This window comes from Scomber scombrus, chromosome 24, assembly GCF_963691925.1.
Source record: "Scomber scombrus chromosome 24, fScoSco1.1, whole genome shotgun sequence".
NCBI lineage: Eukaryota > Metazoa > Chordata > Actinopteri > Scombriformes > Scombridae > Scomber > Scomber scombrus.
In genome coordinates this window covers 7,052,267-7,070,252 of record NC_084993.1, presented here as the reverse complement: position 1 = coordinate 7,070,252, position 17,986 = coordinate 7,052,267, and the positions used below count along the sequence as shown (strand labels likewise).

Here is a 17,986-nt window from a genome sequence, read left to right as displayed (position 1 = left end):
AAGTAGCTTTAAATATTTCAGCTTTTTCTTGGTATGATAATGATAGTCAGAGGAGAACAAATGTCTCCCTGATTATCTGGATTGATGCCGAGGCACAGGAAGGAAATCAAGAGTGTCTTTTATTTCTTCTTCTAAGGTCATAAAAAAAAAAATACTGTCGAACTTACAAGGGCAAAGATGATCCTGATTAATTCCCTTCAAGCCGTGTAATGAATTCATTGGTAGTGGCATTTTATTCACTCACCTAACAGTATTTTAACAATTGAATTTTTGAGAAGGAGCTGAATAAACAGCTGCACTCAGACGACCTGGATCTCTACCAACCTGCTTCAGGCTCAAACTCAGTGCGCCTCAAACTTCACTGACTTTTTCAGGGTAATTTTATAGCAACAGTCAAGTCAAGTCAAGTTTATTTGTAAAGCACATTTCATACGACAGGCAGAGACTAATGTGCTTCAAGAAAAAAAGCACAAAAAAAAAGACAAATGGGGTCATACATGACACAAACATTAGATAAGAAGGTATTACATAAAAACATAAAATAAAAATGTAAGGTATACAATAGAAAGGGGGAATCATTGACCCCCATGTTTACTGAAGAAATGAACAAGTTTACAGCTTGGTATAAAAGCAAATTTCCTTCTTTATTCAACTGTCTGGGGATACATTTTAATATAAGTCTTAAAGTTATGCATAATTAAGGGCAGTGTATGGTAACATTTTTGTCGCCTAAGAAAAGTTCAGTCGTACCAGTTGGACATAGTTGTACTAAAAGACCCCGTAAGGCAGGCATGTCAGACTCATTCCATAAAGGGCCATGTGGCTGCAGGTTTTTGTTCCAACCAATCAAGAGCACACATGCGCACCAATCAATTGTCTGAAGAGTGAGTTCAGCTGATTAAATGAGTCCAGCCTGGTGTGCTCCTGCTTGGTTGGCATGAAAACCCGCAGCCACATGGCCTTTTGTGGAATTAGTTTGACATGCCTGCCCTAAGGACTCAGATGTTCAGTTAAATGAAAGAGTAGTGGAACAGGAATTGACTCTTGAGGGACTCCATGTGGAATAGAAACAGAAAAAGACTTTCCATGAAGAACTGTGCCGCTTAGGCCTAAACAGTGTTTTAGGCGCTGAAGAATTTTATGGTCAGCTGTGTCGAAGGCTGCATTGAGGTCAAGAAGTACAAGAATAGAGACTTAATGGTTGTCTGTGGTGATTTTAAGCTAGTTTACAACTCTGACCGGGGCAGTTTCTGTACTGTGGTTACCTCTAAAACCAGACTGGCAAATGTTAAACTAATTGCTGAATGACAGATACTGATTTAATTCTTGGCATACAACTTTTTCAAAATGTTTTCCCAGGAATGGACAGTTTGAGATTGGTCTGTAGTTCTCAAAAACACATGGATAAAGATTACTCTTCTTCAACAATGGTGATATAATGACATGTTTGAGACCTGTGGGGAAGAATCCAGAGAGCAGGGAGGTATTAACAGTCTCAAGGATATTATCTAGTAAACAGCTGAGAGCATTTATGAACAAAAAACAGGAGCTGCTAAATTGGACACAAACCTTGTCAAGTCTCATCAGTGTCAAGGTAATTTACTTAAATAATCCGATTAAATTTGAAGTACACACTGTATGTCTAATGTTAGTAATTAGTGTTGAACAATTACTCACTGTAATCATGCACAGTAATCATCTAATGATACACAAAAGTTGTGTTGAGGCAGTTCAGAAGGCAGACAGTCACCAGGGCCAGACGGAAAGGCGATCTCTCTGTTTTCCATCCAAGTCAATATTGTTTATTGTGGTAGACACAGACGGAGTGAGACAGACTGGAGAGGAGGGAGAAGAAGAAACGGGAGACCACAGGAGGAGTCAAGTTCCCTCCCACAGGTGTGTGTGTGTGTGTGTGTGTGTGTGTGTGTGTGTGTGTGTGTGTGTGTGTGTGTGTGTGTGTGTGTGTGTGTGTGTGTGTGTGTGTGTGTGTGTGTGTGTGTCCTGAGGGTTGGGGGTGCTTTTCACTGTATTGAAACATGAGCATATAATGTGCATTTCTCATGCAATAGACTTTTTTTTTTTAAAGGAGTAATGACACATTTACAACTAATTTCAGGTCAAAGAAAAGTTGAAAGTCATGTATCATATTTCCAGAGATTCAGTTACACTCTCTACACACACTGTTTATTTAAAGGCTTATTCTAATAGTTTGTACCACTAAATTTGACTTTTTAATGCAAATAACTTAATAATATTTTATATATATATATATATATATATATATATATATATATATATATATATATATATATATATATATTTAAATACAATGAAGGTAGTTTATTATTTTCTATCAGAACTTATATACTTGCCATCAGACAGATACAGGAAAAGCAGTTAAATGACCAAAAAAAGTGCATTTATTTGTTATATGTTAAATGGTGTGAAAAGTAAACAGTTTGGTAGCAAGATGAAAACTTCTCATGTAGGTTGAGTTCTGCTGGGGGAGTTTTAACTTATGTTCTCAGTATTTCCAAAATGTTGCTGCCCAGATAGCAGCAGGATGTGTGTCTTTCACTCATCGTTGATTCAAGTTTAACATCATATTTTAACAGTCAGTTGCTTTTGTATTTGTTGCCATGTTACCCTCAAAAAATACACTTATGATATTCAACGTTAACAAAATGGTACCACTGATGCATCAGTCTGACCAGGCTTTTATTCAATACTTCAAAACAATTTTAAATATTTAATAGTGGCATTATAGAAGGTTTTCTCTGCATCCATGTACCTCAAATACGACAATCACTGCTACACTGCAACAAATCTTCATCTTAACATGTACTGTCCTTTTGAGCCCTAATATAGTTTTAAAGCATTAACAGTAAATTACTGGTTAAGATTGATATTTTTTGCAGTGTTGCAAAAAAAATGGACAATTAAAAACATAATTCAATTTCTCCATCATAATTAAAACTGCTGGAGTACAAACACATGTAAATACTTTGATTCCAAAACAATATTCAGTTATGATAGTGACTTAAATACAGTATATTACAAAAACAACAACAAATGAGTCCATCTTCAAAATGTTTTAAATATGCAAAAAATTAAAATATTTACAAATAATATTATTTTAGAGTGTGTGAAGTTAAATTACAAGAAGAATTGTATCTTTGTGAAAGGTAGAATGACCAAACACCACCAGTGTTACCATCCATTATGATTCAGTCATGTCTGACTAAAAAACTTCAAAGAGCAGCAGTACAGTAGAAGCAAGTAGAAACTGGAGGGTATAATAGCTCTTGGGAGTGTTTAAATTAACATTTCTTTAAACAAGGTCAGACAAGAACGCTACTCTCAGATTTCAGGTTAAGGAAAGGGAGAGAGTAGTGTTTTATCATCAGCCTAAATGTAAAAGTCGAGCTGCAATAGAGCAACATAAACTGCCAATTTGCTTAAATGTGTTGGGAGTTGTTGCCTTCTCTCTCTATTTCCACCTCTACTAAAACTGTGAGTATAAGGCCCCAGCGACGTGCAGTGACATCACATTACATGATCCCTGCGCATTAATTCCTTCAACCTTTTAAATATCTCATCCCTCAAGGCTGTGAAGTTGCCTAAAGCTTATTTAATCTAACAAAAAAAAAAAAAAAAAAGAAGCACAGAGTATGGTCTGTTATTATCTCATTCCACTTTCACACAGTCATGAGTGGTGCCTCTGCAGCAGCAGCAGCGGGGTGGTTGAATATCTTGCTCAAACACGTCGCAGCGGGGATCAACACTGGCTTCGAGTCTGATTGGTCCGTCCTGCCCTGCTTGTCACACTGCTGCCAGGTGTGATTGGTTTCAGTCAGGATCATGTTATTAACGTTGGGAAGAGGGCCAACACATGGGCACTGTCAGACAGAGTCCCACAGAGTCAAATTTCTCTCCTCATTTCCTCTTCTTTTCACTGGTTTTATTGCATATGGGTGGCTTTTTTGGCCGTTTGGTTTCACTGGAAAGCTCCCACATCCGCCTTCGGGGCAACTAGCTTTTTTGGAGTGTCAGAGCACCGATCGTACTATTAAAACTCCTCCAAGCTCTATTTGTAGTCTGTTGTAATCCAATACATTTTCATTTGTTGTTCCACCTTCCCGCCATTCCAGTCAAGAGGCACTTCATCTTCTTGCCCAAAAAGTTAAAGGTTAAAGGGCAATAAATGGCGGCGCCTGCAGTTTGCTGATTTCCAGCTCTGCTCCTCTTCTCGCCTCCCTGCGATTAGTTAATTCCACTCAGGCCTCATGTAGTTGGGGATGCATTGGCAGACCTGGTGGCTGTAGTAAAACCCAGCCTGGCACACACGTCTGGGCTTCCTGCATGGCAACCTGTAACAACTAGAGACAGGAAGAACAAGAAAGAGATTGGGAGATGGGAAGGAAAGCCAGAAAAAACAAGGTCAGGAGGAAAATGGAAAGATGAAGGGGATTGTAGAGGAGGGAGAGTTTAGAGAAGGAAATAGAGCAAAAAAAGTGGGGCGAGAGGACAAGAAAGGATAGAGATGATTGAGAGAAGGTTGGATGGAAAGAAAGGGGGAGGTTGAGAAAGGGGGGAGAAATAAAAAGAGCACACAGGGGAGATTATATTCTCTTGGCATGAATACTATTGATTATTCAGATCTTCACATCCCTTTTGGATAAACCCTGGTCCAAGTTTTATTTGTGCGTGCATCAAAAGATTCTCTGAGGGACCGGGAGGGAGTATTTCTCCGGAGAGGGGCTGAATACGGCCAATTGTGAGAACTCTCCCCTTCAAAATCACAGTAGGTGTATGGTCTTCTCACCACCTCCTGTGACCAGATGTTGAATCAAACTTTTAGAAAAAAAATAGTCAAAATAATGAAAAGAATGACGGACAAAGAAGAAGTTCAAAAGTTGGTCTTGTACTTGGAGATGGTGAGCTTCATTTAGAAAATCAGGTTGCACATTTAAAACTTGGCAAATAAAGAAATGTCTTAGCTAGTAAAGACTTGAAAAATTGAACAAAAGAAGAGAACAAATAGGTCTTTAAAATAATCGCACAACATTCTGGGAAATATGCTCATTCAGTCTCTTGCCAAGGGGTTAAATGAGAAGATCGTTACCACTCTTATGTCAGTATGGTAAAGCCAAAAAGTAATCTTAGCTTAGAATAACTGAACACAGTAACCAGCCAGCTACAGTGAAAAATAAATTAATGAATTGAATGCAAGAATTCGGGAAGTCATCGCACCCGGCCAAGAAATAGTCCCAGGCATCTCACTAGCTCTTGGCAAGAAAGCAAATAAGCATATTTCCCAAAATATCAAACTAGTCTTTTACATATTTGTTAGGTAACATCTGTGTTTATAGCTAAGTTCTAACATGGAGAAATATGTGCTTTTCAGGGTTAGTATTTATACAGTTTATAACAAGATTACAATGAATTATGCTAACCCAACATGAGCTGATGTTAGCATAACATTTCATAATGTGAGGTATGTTGCATTACTTTTTCTGAAATGTAAATTACTGGTTTATATCATTTTTTAACAGTATTTTAATCATGGGTGAGGTCAAACGTGTTGACTCTTGCTTCAATGTGGTGCAACTGTTAGTACACCTGGTAATTAGCCTACTGGGTGTAAACATGTAGAAAGTAATCACTAAGTTGAGTTCGAGTTGTGCAAACTGTTTTAATTCTCAATTTAGTCCAAGTTTGTTTATTGAGATCAAAAAGGCAAATTGATTCAAAGTGGAAGCTTGGGAGTCAAGGAACTCTGGCTCATCCTGTGTCTCAGTTTGAGTAAAGGCCTTCTTTTTTTTCAGATCTTGTAAGCTGCAAATGTTTGAGCATCTCCAGCACGAAAGGTCACTTATACGTACATTTGTGAACTTTCCCACATGTGTAAAGCCACCAATACAAATACTCGCCGCTCATGTCAAAGCTCATGTCTGCTTATGTGTTTTTCTTTTGTGCTTGTCACTCCATCTGTCTCTGTGCCTGCCCGCCTGCCTGATCACTGCTCTGCTCGCTGTCATCAAGTTCACTCCATCTCTCTGTCTGTCTCTGCAGGCCTCTTGGGTCAGAGGCCTCTTGCATGCCGGCTGTGGGAACCACAACATGCATGCATTACACGCACACGCAGCTGAGAACACGGTCGAATGTTAAGGACACCGTATGTCCATAAAAGGCAATAAGGAAACATGTGATAGGAAGAAAATGGAGGAGGAAAGTTGTTTCTTTTTGAGTGCGGAATGTATGATATATCCATTGAGACTTTTTGGAGATGCAGATGTGCATCGCAAATTTAATTTTGACTAATTTGGTGTTAAGATCCACTTTAATTGTGCTCAGATAGTACTCAACATGACTCACGTCTTCTTATAAAAACATTTTTTGCTGACTTTCTATCCCTCAAAAACAGCTGATTTAAATAAATAGTGATATGATATATTTGTTTACCCATTTAAATGACTAAACCAGGAATTGTCTTTTCCTTAGCTACACTTTCTACACAAAAACACTGAGTCAGAGCTTTAAAAAGTGAACATGAGTGACACACTGATACTATGATACTATGTTAGCTAGGCAACAAACGCACAAAAACAAAACACACTAAAAATGTCAAGTATACGTTTCCCACTAAAACTTGAAAGTGACCACGTCAGTGCAATTCTGTCACTGTAGCCAAGTTATACAAATTGAAACACAGTGTCCTGATCATAGTTATTCCAGTCCCTTGAGCTCAGGACATCCTTTTGGCCCCAGGCCCCATGTTACATCACACACTTGGCCAAAATGACCACTAAGTTAATTTATGCTCTCGTAAAATTCCTTATAAGGAGTGTGAGTGTGTCCTGGGTTTTCAACATGCAGGTAAGTCCAGTCTTGCAATGCAATGACGCTATTCAGCTCTGTGGTTGCAGTGGTTTATGCAATTGTGGAAACAGGGAAAAAGGAACCAATAACAATGAATTGCTTGGAAACCAGACTGCATACTCTTTTGCTGAATGTATAAACACACAGTTATGAGGCGGCTTAGGTTTAATGTATAACTTTTAAAATGTGGTGGCCTAATTTAAATAAATAAGGTATAATTAGGTAAAGGATGGATGCTGTTTCCTGCATAAAAGCAACAATAAGCATGTTTACAGCTAAAACAAAATTACTTTTTTTGCCATTTTGCTTTTTTGTCTTAGGCAGGGATTTCCAAAAGTTAAGAGTCTCACTGGCTGAAGCCCAGAGTGTGGATACTCGGAATAATTTCATTCCCCAAAGGAGACATCCTGTTGCTTGCCCCTCTCTCCACAGGGAGGTTAGAGTACAGAGCTCAGCAATTCAGGCTCATCATGGGGTTTTGAAACCAGCACAAACTCCAAGCTTTTTTAAATCGCATCTTGCTGATGTACCTTTTTTTCCCTCCCCAGTTTACCTGCAGGTGTTGGGATTGAACCTCTTGCCCTGCCGCAGACAGGACTCCGGACTCTCTCTGCACTGACACAGGCAGGTGTCTGGATTGAGGGGTTGATTCCCGGGACAATCTACATCACACACACAGCCGCACAGCTCCTCGTCCCACCGCTGGCCTGCAGGGCACCACTTCCCCTCTCCTTTACCTTCACACTGACATTCACCTGCAACAACACACAAGTACAGCACTGACCACTTTGCTCCTTTTTTATGAATTAAAACCAATCAGATATTGCATTGTGCACTTCTGTCGGTTTTACCGGGTTAAATATTTCACGGTCACGTTCTGACTTGTTAGACATTTTCATAACGCCCTGCTTCCCAAATAATTCCTTCTCTCTGTGTTTATCCTTCCCGGCTTTATCTTGCTTCATTGGTTTCAGAATTACAGACTTCTTCTTAGGAATGTGGTGTATTTACAGTAAATGGGTCTCATGAAACTAAGGCCAGAGGTATTTTTGAACATTTTTCAGGCATGTAAAGACTCTTTCTTCATTTATTGACCACATTTGATTTTGTTTTATAAACTGTCATATTGTAACCCCTCCTCACAGGTGTCGTGGTCCAGTTTCCAGCCTGGATCACAGCTGTCCTTGGTGAGTCCGTTTCGACAGACGCATTCGCACGTGGACTCCTCCAGAACCCTGTTGGGCCCACAAAGAGCCAGCAGCCCCGAGTCCAGCGCCTCTGAAAGCCACAAAAAAAAGGTGTTTAGTTTACATTTCAGGTTGTTGTTTTTTTCTAATCCTCTAAAATCCTCCTTATGTTCAGTCTGTGCTTTAAAATGATGTGACACGGCAAGTTTGTCAGCGTATTATTACACAAAATAAAAAGTAGCTGGAAATGGTGGGCACTGTAATTCAACCACTCTCTGCATGAATGGGCAAGTAAAATGCCACAATGACACTTTCATTTCTCATGTTACAGTTGAATCAACAATTCCTCTGTGGGAATTAGTTCCAAATAATTTCATCCGCTGTCAGGCATCTTCATCACCTAGCTGCGGTGGTGGAGTTTTTGAAGAAAGTTATTTGAGTAGAATCTGGCTCACATCCCAAAACCAGCTTACTTCGGTTTTAAAGTGGAGCCACAGGTATGAATGACATTGCGTCCTATAGCATTCATTTCCTTTTACAACCAAAAGGCATTTCTCAACTTAACATTCCTAAAAATGATATGAAACCCCTTTATAAATGATCTCTCTGGCCTCTGGTATTTGTTTGCAACAAATTGGGGTATTATTCGTGCACTTTTTGTTGCAGGGATGCCTGAAAGTTTAAGGCTGTGCTGCCAAACTCTGCAGCAGGTGATTTTACTAGTTAGTTCCTCTCTGAATGTGTTGTGCTAATCAGTGAAATTACCTGCTGCTGTGATTAGTTGTCATTTTATTTGAGGTCGTTGCTGTCCTCTATCTGACTTCCCATCTTAAACGTGCTGCAGTATTATCACTGCTCTAAGTACAGAAGTTAACCCCAGGAGGTAAATCTCTCTTTTAGGACAATATACTACTTGATTTAAATGTTGCTGGTTTCTTGTTGAGCGTCCTGCTTTCAACCCTGTCTTCAGCATATAATGTTGCCGTTGTAGTGAGCATTTACTTTTGATTTCATGCTTCATTTCCATTTGCCAGGAGCTTTTCAGCATGTAAATTACGCAATTGTACTTTTCATGTGTTATAAGGACACAAAACAGAGAATAGATGTGTTGTTTTTTGGCTTGTGACTCCCTTAAAAAGTCATCAGAGGTTATGCCCTTAAGCAGGCACTGCACCAATGTAACTAGATCAGTTTAAGCTGAACTTTAAGCATCTTTGAGTGTCTTTAAAAGAGCTGTATAAATTATATTTAGTCTGAAAGTCCAAACCTGGGCTTGCAGATTGTAATTTTATAGCAGGAAGTGTGTGTTTCAAAGTAAGGGCTTGAAGTTTGAAGACATGGGCTTTTTCAAGGCTGAGAGTGCCTAATGAAAGATGCTAGTGACTAGCATTATGGGAAATGTAGGGACAGTGGTGTTTGAACCACACTTAAGGAAAAAAGTCAGAATATTTCAAGGTGTGCTGCTTGAATTTTGATTATTCTTTTAGTAATCTAATCTATCTATTGACAGTTAAGGTCAGTACTAAAGTGCTGGAATATGAGTTTTGCACATTTCCTTTCTCTTTTCTTTGTTTTTGTTTTTTTAATTTTGCAACACAAAAACTACAAGTTAGATAAAGAGAAAGAAATTGACGTTTTTTGTGATATGCCCTGCAAATCAGACACACACAGTCTTACCTGTCTCTCTGTCAGAGTAATTAATGGCGTCTGTGGAGACACACAGGCAGTTCACTGGATCCCATAATAATCCTGAAGCACAGGGAACCTCGGGTGGGGAACAACTACACAAACACACACACACACACACACACACACACACACACACACACACACACACACACACACACACACACACACACACACACACACACACACACACACACACACACACACAGAGATACACTTATTATAAACACATGGATACACAGACTGACTCAGAAGTACTTCGTAAACTCATTCGCTTTCTCTCACAGGTAATCTGCTGCAGCTCGTCTTATGATGGAGTGCAGCGGCCGCTTGGAGAGGCATTCGCAGGAAGTGTGGTTGACGAAGGTTACCATGACAACAGAGCGTTCCATCCTGGGCGGGGTCAGTTCCATCAGCTGGCAGGAGGAGAGATGAAGGTTAGGAGTGTGTCTGTATAGAAAAACACAATACTTCTTGGCTGTATTTTTTTTTTCTTTTTTCTTTTCTCTTTGGCTGCTTTCCTCACATTATTGTTGTTGTGACTAAGTGTTTCTGCCAGAAGCTGACGTAATTGTTGCCAGATTGTGCAACTGTGTGTGTGTGTGTTGTATGGACTAAATGTCCAGTTGAAGCCAATGGGTGTCCCAATGCAGAAGGGTGGGTTGTGATACAGATGAGCTTGTTATATAACTGGGTAGTTTTTGTATTTTCTGGGGCAGTTTGAAGTATAAGCGCAGGAAAAATAACAACACAATCATGTAATCTAGCTGTTTTAAACTATTCCACACACATTTTAGCAAAAATGTGTCTTGACATGGGAATAGACAGAGTAAATGCAAGAGGGAAAGAGGAGAATCCAGCCGGAGAACTTACTGTTTTGTTGACAAGCGTGTGACTCGTGTTGGTGCAGTAAAAAGCTTCACTGGTGCAGCATCCACCGCACCGATGCAGCGCCACGCAGCGAGGGAGGTAGAACTGACTGGTGGATTCTGGGTGCTCTTTTGAGACCTCAACACACACCTCTCTGGGCTGGCATGAGGTTCGCTGGATCTCTTCTAGGATGACTGAAAACATATGTGATTGCATAACTGGACCTTGAATTAAACCGCTTTGGGAAGTTTTGGTGTGATGGCAGAAAATCAATGGTTGTTCAAATAACTATATAGTCTTAGATGCCCAGATTTCTGTCTTTTTTCCATTTGATTTATGAAATCAGTTCAGCTTTTGATGCAACTTGGCAGGAAGGCCTCATCCTGCACATGTAACGGGGACATGACATGGTTTTTTTAATGATTTTCTTTCATTCAAATTCGGTTACAATATTGGATGTCTATGTTAAGCATAGACAAAAATCCGAAACTTGACAACATTTATGCTCCATGCAAGTCTAAAGCTAGAGCTTCGGCCTCTGCCAACCTCTACTTGTCAGATTGTTCGCACATGCCTACAGTAGAGGCCCAGGATGTAAGTACAAACTGGAAATGTGCATGATATGTCCCCTTTAAAACTTTTAAACTCCTTTGCTATGAGCTTCAGTGACGCCTTGCGCAATATATCTGATGTCAAATATGCTATCTCAGATACCACAAGTCTGCTTTTCATCTACATTCAAGAAATGGCAGATTTTTTTAAATTTTTTTTTTAACTGTGTTATTGGGAAATATAGTTTACCTCCCAGAGTCCCGTCAACTTTGAAAAGAGCCTCCTTCCTCGGCTGACCCCACAGATCATCATCGTTGGAGTGGACCGAAGGGCTCACAGATGAGGTGGAAAAAGAGGAGGAAGAGGAGGGGGCATGCCATGATTTCTTCCTCAGGCAGTGCTGAAGCAGATTGTATTCAGGGTATAGGAGCTGCAATAGCTGATCCACGCTTGTCACCGTCTCTAAACTGGGCTGATCATCTGACAACACTGGAGCCTGGAGGATGGGAGAGGAGAACGCAATGTGGCTTTAATAACACATGATTCTCTCAGTCATGATTTAATAACATGTAATTCTTTCAGTCATGATTTAATAATACATAACTCTCTCAGTTCTGATCATCTCTAAAGCCGTTCTTATGAAACGGCAGAACAAGGTTTGTATTCATGAGTAACCTTATCAAGAAGGTTAGAAAATATGAGGCTAAAAGCTAATCACAAGCTTGAAACTAGCACTAGCACATGAGACACAAGTTTCAGGCTCATTATTTGAATATTTTATTTATTCAACTCTTCATAATCCTTATATTTCTGTTAGAATTGAGTTTTTTGGAGAAAAAACTATTAGATACTGTAGAATTTACAAGGTGAGCTTTGCTGGTTTGAGCTGGATAAAGAGTGAATACCTCAGCTACCAATGTGTTGTAACATGTTGCTGTTGGCTACTGTTAGTTATTATGGTGTGTCCTCTCTTCACCTAGACACACTCACACACACACACACACACACACACACACACACACATAGACACACACACACAATGTTGCATTCGGGTACACAAGGAAGCTGCAGACTCTATTTTCTTTAATCTTGCTTTTCTTGTTCTTCCTTGTTTGGTTTTGGTTGCGTCCTTTTTTACCTCGTTAAACTCCACTTTTCTTTCTTTTTTTTTTAAATGTCACCTTAGGCAAAGTGATAAAATTTGAAAATTCCTGCCCTGTCGCTGCAGTGCCCTTGAGCAAGACGCTGAAGCACCAGCTTGCCCTGCAATGTGAGACAGTTTCTATGTAATAATTTCTTTTGGTTGCTTTATTGATCTTTTTCTTTCTTTTCTTTTTTTTTGGTAAAATATGTCATGCTACCCTTCCTACATGTGCCCTCCATGACAAGACAACTTCCAGTCTCATAAGTGCCAGTGTCTAAGGAGTCCCTGAATGCGGCATTAAATCCATTTAATGAATCAAACAGACAATATATTCCACATTATTATTATGATTATTAAACAGCCATCGCTTTATGTGGTGCACTGGATCAATAAATCAAATCTCAGTTTACAAAATCACTCTATAAACCATGTCTGATGTGAGTCATCCCATAATGATTTTTCAAACGTCATTATAGATGACTCCGCTATACAGCAGATCAGAGATAAAAGGTAACCGACTGGTTAATAGTCTGCATTATTATCTGTGGAGGACTCAATGTCTTTTGGGAGTCGGCGGTTTGAGTTTCACATATTAATCCTTCCCTCAGGGAGCAGGAACGCTTGTTTAGTTTTCCAGGCTGAGACAGAGCAGACTGGCAGAGCTGGCATTACCCAAACAGAAACCAGATCTCTCTTATCAGTCTTTCCATTTATCTCTTACTCCCTCCTTTCTTCACGATATGTCCCCTCCCCCCATCTCCTCTGTTTCTCCCCATACATCTCGCCATGTTTTTCTGTCATTCTGGCCCCTGACACCAAATATGAAATTCTTCTTTAAACAAGATTAAATGGAATGCAAACAAACTGGCGCATTAGATGCATTTTCATTTCTCTCCCTCTGTTTTTATCATCTATCGTCTTTTGGCCCGGGAGAAAGCCTTCAGGTGATGTAGTAGTCTCTGGCAGCCATATTTGAGATCCACATCTGTTGAGGGACATTGGCTTTAAACAGCTGGTTGTACTTCTAAATACACAGTTCATCTATATCAGCAAAACTGTAGATATGATAGATTACTTGATGTTTCTGAGTGGAATCGCAACATTTTGCAAGCGACTATCCGATCAATTTTGCTTTTAGTTTATCATCATCATAACCATCATTATCTTAATGTTACACTTGAAACTATTGTAGCAAAGGTAGTGACTTGTTTGTGTGTCTGAACATCAGTTGTTTTAACACTGCTGCCCACTTAACAACTCAAAAAATCCAACTGTATGCTTTATGATTCAAGTCGTAGCCTCACAGTCATTACAATCAAGTTTTACGGCTGTAATACTTCAAGTAGAGGAGAAAGGTAAAGACAAGATAGTTCAAGACATCCACTTTTCCACCTTTTTGGCACAACCAATTTACCTCTGGAGGCAGATGTGGCTGTAAAGATTTTCAAGATAGCAATCTCAAGAAGAGAGAAAATTGGAAATAATAATTCATTTCTACCTTAATATTTGACAATATTGGCCTTATATTTATTTTCAAGCTGATGTTAACCATTTTTTACCACATACTGTGGTGAAACTTCAACATAGCAACAACAATACGCCTGTTGTGGGTTTATTAGCAGTTTTGCTTCAATAAACCTCTAGAAAACATTTTTTACTAGTGAAACTGAGACACAGCAGGACCACATGACCTCAAACTTTCGTGTTCGTCTGGGTCTAAGTGAGTCCAAGTGATTGTGTAGTGAGTCATTTACAACCAACCTACTTTTGTTTGTGGTGTGTTTTGATTAGCTCATTTCACAGTTCGCAGTGCGACTTGTTCGGTTAGATTGAATCCAAGGCAATCGTGGTTTGTAAAGTAATTTAAAGTTTGATAACTATTGTGATAATGCAGTTTAATTATAATAGTTTTGGCCACAATAATCATATCATGACAAATTGATACTGACACATACTTAATCACTACAGTATTGATGGATACATGAAAGTTATGCACTAGAGGGTTGATTCTTCTCTCTTTCTTTAAAGGTCTTCCCAGGTTTCCTCTTTCTTTCATTACTCTTTCTCTCTCTCTCTTTGTGTTCTTAGTGATCACATGACATGAGGTAATCGCTGTGGGACTATGAGGTCATGATGGACAAATGACCAGCCATCCAGTGCAGTGCTGTGGGGTGTGTACTGCTGGCACAAGACACACACACACAGCACACACCCATTTGTCACAAAATCTCTCATCTTAAGCCTGAAACTACAGTGCTTTACACTGCTGCGTTCTACTATTTACACTTGAGACCAAAATATGTTACTGAAATCCATTCATTCATTCATTCATTCATTCATTCAACTCCAAGAGCATTGTGTTACTTCAAGTCTCATGCAGTGCATTTACGCACTTTGTTTAATGAGAAAAGAAACAGAATTCCAGGCAGTAAACCGACGCCACTATCTAAACACGAGTGAAATGATAGAACGAGCACTATGAGTCACTGCTATCCAACAAGGTTTTGACAAGTAAGAAGCTTTTAAGTCAACCGCAAAGACTTCCACAGTGAGATGCGTGTGTCAGATTTCAACAGAGCTTGAATACCAAATGTTTTTACTAGCTTGCGCATGAGCAGCATTTACAGTACTGATGCCAAGGCAAATGATGTGTTTTAAGCGCAAATTGACTCATAGCCTTGATTCAGATGACTTCCCAGGAACAAACACATAGTTCAGGAAAGTTACACATGTTCATTACTGTGCAGGAAACTGATTACGTAAATTACCTCAACTTTACGAGAGGAAAATTGAATTAAATGGCGATTCTGTGAGAAGTGATAAAATGACACTTTTGATACATTTACATCTGAAACCTGTGTAGCATGTCTCTCTCTCTCTCTCTCTCTCTCTCTCTCTCTCTCTCTCTCTCTCTCTCAGAGCCCCATTTTTCTGTTTCTACCTGAAGTGTTGAACCCGACTGAAGGGATTTGAACATGTTAGAGATATTTATTTATCTGTTATCTAGCTAAAACTTGAATTTAAAGGGAGACATAACATGTTCTTTTGTGATTTTCTGTCATTTAAATACTGTTATGATGTTGGATGACTTTGTTAAACATGGTCAAAGTTCCAAAACTTGAGGTGAATACATCAAAAAATGCTTCCTGCAAGTCAAAGGTCAGGTTGTCAGTCTGCAATGTTCCCTCTACTTCCTCCTCAAACTGACATCAGATTGTTTGCACGTGCTTACAAACGGCTGTCCGTTAGTCTCTGTTGCTAAGGCTGTTGCTAAGGTAGTTCCTTGGATTGTTCACATTGTCCACTTGCGTATTTCGGGTCAGATTTTTGCTTAAACATTGGGGGCTAACTAATCAGAACAGAGTGGGCTCATCAGGAGCGGGGGCCTTAAAGAGACAGGAACTAAAACAGCCTGGCTGAACTGAGGGGCTGCATAAAGAGCCAGAACATGCTAAATAATGAGCTTTATGAAATGTAACTCTTGCAAAGATATTCCAATAGAGCCCCAGAATACAAATAAGGACCTGGAAATGTGCATGATGTGTCCCCTTTAAAAACTGCTTTTAAGGGGATACTGTAGAGTTTTGGACTTTTCTTAAGACTCTCAAGAGACAAGTCAAGTAAAAAAAAAATGCTAGAGCCTATACTTCCCACTAGATAGCACCTTTCCCTTCATTAAAACCTGATATTTTCTTTCTTTTCTGCACATTTTTTTTTTTTTTTTAAATTCTTTCTTTATTTACTTTATTCAGGTTTTACCTTTTAAAATGTGATATATAATTGATTGTAGTGAATTGTAGACACTAATTGACAAGCCGCAGATGAAGAAGTGAAACTAAAGTACAGGCAGACACATATTACCTGATGAAATAGATATTTAATAACTCACCTCGGTGCCCATGTCTCCAGTTTGATAATAGTCTGTATAGTCTTGTCCCGAGCACAAATTGCTGATATTAACAATCCATAGGAGCAAAGCTGGTATCCACATAGTGAGGAGATGGAGATGGAGATGGAGAGGAGAGGAGGAGACGGAGAGATGTCAGAGCAGAGGAGGAGGGAGGTAGAGAATTTAAAGCTGGGTGTTAAGTGAAAGAGAGGAAAGAGGAGAGGAAGGTGGAGGAGCCTGAGGTGAAGAGGAGGAAAAGGAGAGTATCACAGACTCGGCAGGTATCTTCGTTCCTCTCTTCATTCTATCCGGGGACAAAGTTGCTCTTCCGGCGCAGGTTGTTTGAATTTGGGAAACCAGCTGAATAAAACATGATGAGGGAATCATATCCTCGTCTTCGTGTCAAACGCAGCCGACCTCAGAGGAAGTCAGTCCTCTCCTCTCGCTGCTCTTCCATTCTAGCTGTTGTTTAATTGATGTCAGGTGTCTTCAAGATAGTTAAAAAAGGAGTGAAAAGTTCTTCTTTATTTGACCTTCAACTGGAATTATACCTCAGTCTCTTTCTTTTATTTGCTGATTTTCCCATTTATCTCCCTTTTTTTTCTTCTTTCCAGCCTTGGTCGTCCCCGTCGCCCTTCACACTTGTGCACCTCCTTGCTTTCTTTATCTTTATTTTCCCTTCTCCTCACACAACAGCTGTGCTCTTCCCTCCCTCTGTCTCTTTCTCCCTCTCTCTCAGATTATCTCTGCCTCTTTATCTGTCTCCTGTTTCTTCCTCTCAAACCTTCAGGGGGGAAACACTCTCTTTGTCTCCTTTTTTTTGTTGCCACTTTCTAAATCTGTCACAACTCTTCTGTCAGACTGTCTGATCCTTAGAGAGGCATCAAAGAGAGAGAGAGAGAGAGAAAAGAGGATAAGCTTATTCCAAATCCTGTTTAAAGAAAAAAAAAAGAAGTCCAGCTTTTGGTGTTAAGTTCTTATCCAAACAGAGTGAAAAAGACAAGAGTGGTCGTTGGAGGATTGCGTCCTGCGTGTAGACGTCCTGGTGGAGTGAATGAGAAAAAATACCAGAATGGAAGGATTGTATGTTGTGGGCGGAGTGGAGGATCTGAGACAGATGATTCGTGCGTGCTATAGCTGATTATACTGGCACACTTTTTCCTTTTTTCTTCCTTTTTTTTCTCTTTTTCTCCAAAAATTGCAGGCTTTACAGTGTCTGCAGTAGCAGGCAGCGCATTGGCACTGACACACTTTCTCTTTAAACATGCCATCATCATCTTTTTGTGATTTTGCTCACTTCTTTTGGACTTTATAACTTTTAAGAAAAGATAAAAATGATGTTCCTTATCACTCTTCTCTTTCTCACATATTCATTATCTTTGTCTCATTAATCGGTGTGTGCGCTCGTGTGAGAAAAAGCGTGTGGTGACGAATGTGTGACTTGCCTAACTGCAGCTCTAAGTGCCTTTTTATGAGCTGCTAATACCTTTGCTGTATCGCTCTCTCTTTGCTGTATCTGCTTTATATCAGCCGACCCCCCCCCCCCCACACACACACACACACACCCACCTCCCCGAATATCTACTTGATAAGCACTGTACAGTCAAGACTAATCTGACACTAGTCTCACACCTGCAGCTCCAAACACCATTATCTGCCTTTTTTCTCTCATGCCTCATTGTCTCTGTGTGCCTTCTCCCCCCCCCCCCTCACTTTTCCTCTCATTCTTCCACCCTTGTTTCCTTCTGCTTTGACCTTCCAAGGTCCTAAAAAGAC

General features: G+C 39.7%; 1 protein-coding gene across 1 annotated transcript; it reads right to left on the bottom strand.

Moving 5' to 3' along the window:
- Positions 1 to 4,267: 4,267 nt before the first annotated feature.
- Positions 4,268 to 16,312, bottom strand: LOC133976579 (vascular endothelial growth factor C-like). Its single transcript, XM_062414817.1, has 8 exons — positions 16,211 to 16,312; positions 11,427 to 11,673; positions 10,629 to 10,819; positions 10,041 to 10,171; positions 9,747 to 9,850; positions 8,026 to 8,160; positions 7,436 to 7,637; positions 4,268 to 4,379 (listed from the first exon to the last, which is right to left on the bottom strand). Exons 1-8 carry the CDS (start codon positions 16,310 to 16,312, stop codon positions 4,268 to 4,270), a joined length of 1,224 nt encoding a protein of 407 aa, XP_062270801.1.
- Between the last annotated feature and the right edge of the window lie 1,674 nt (positions 16,313 to 17,986).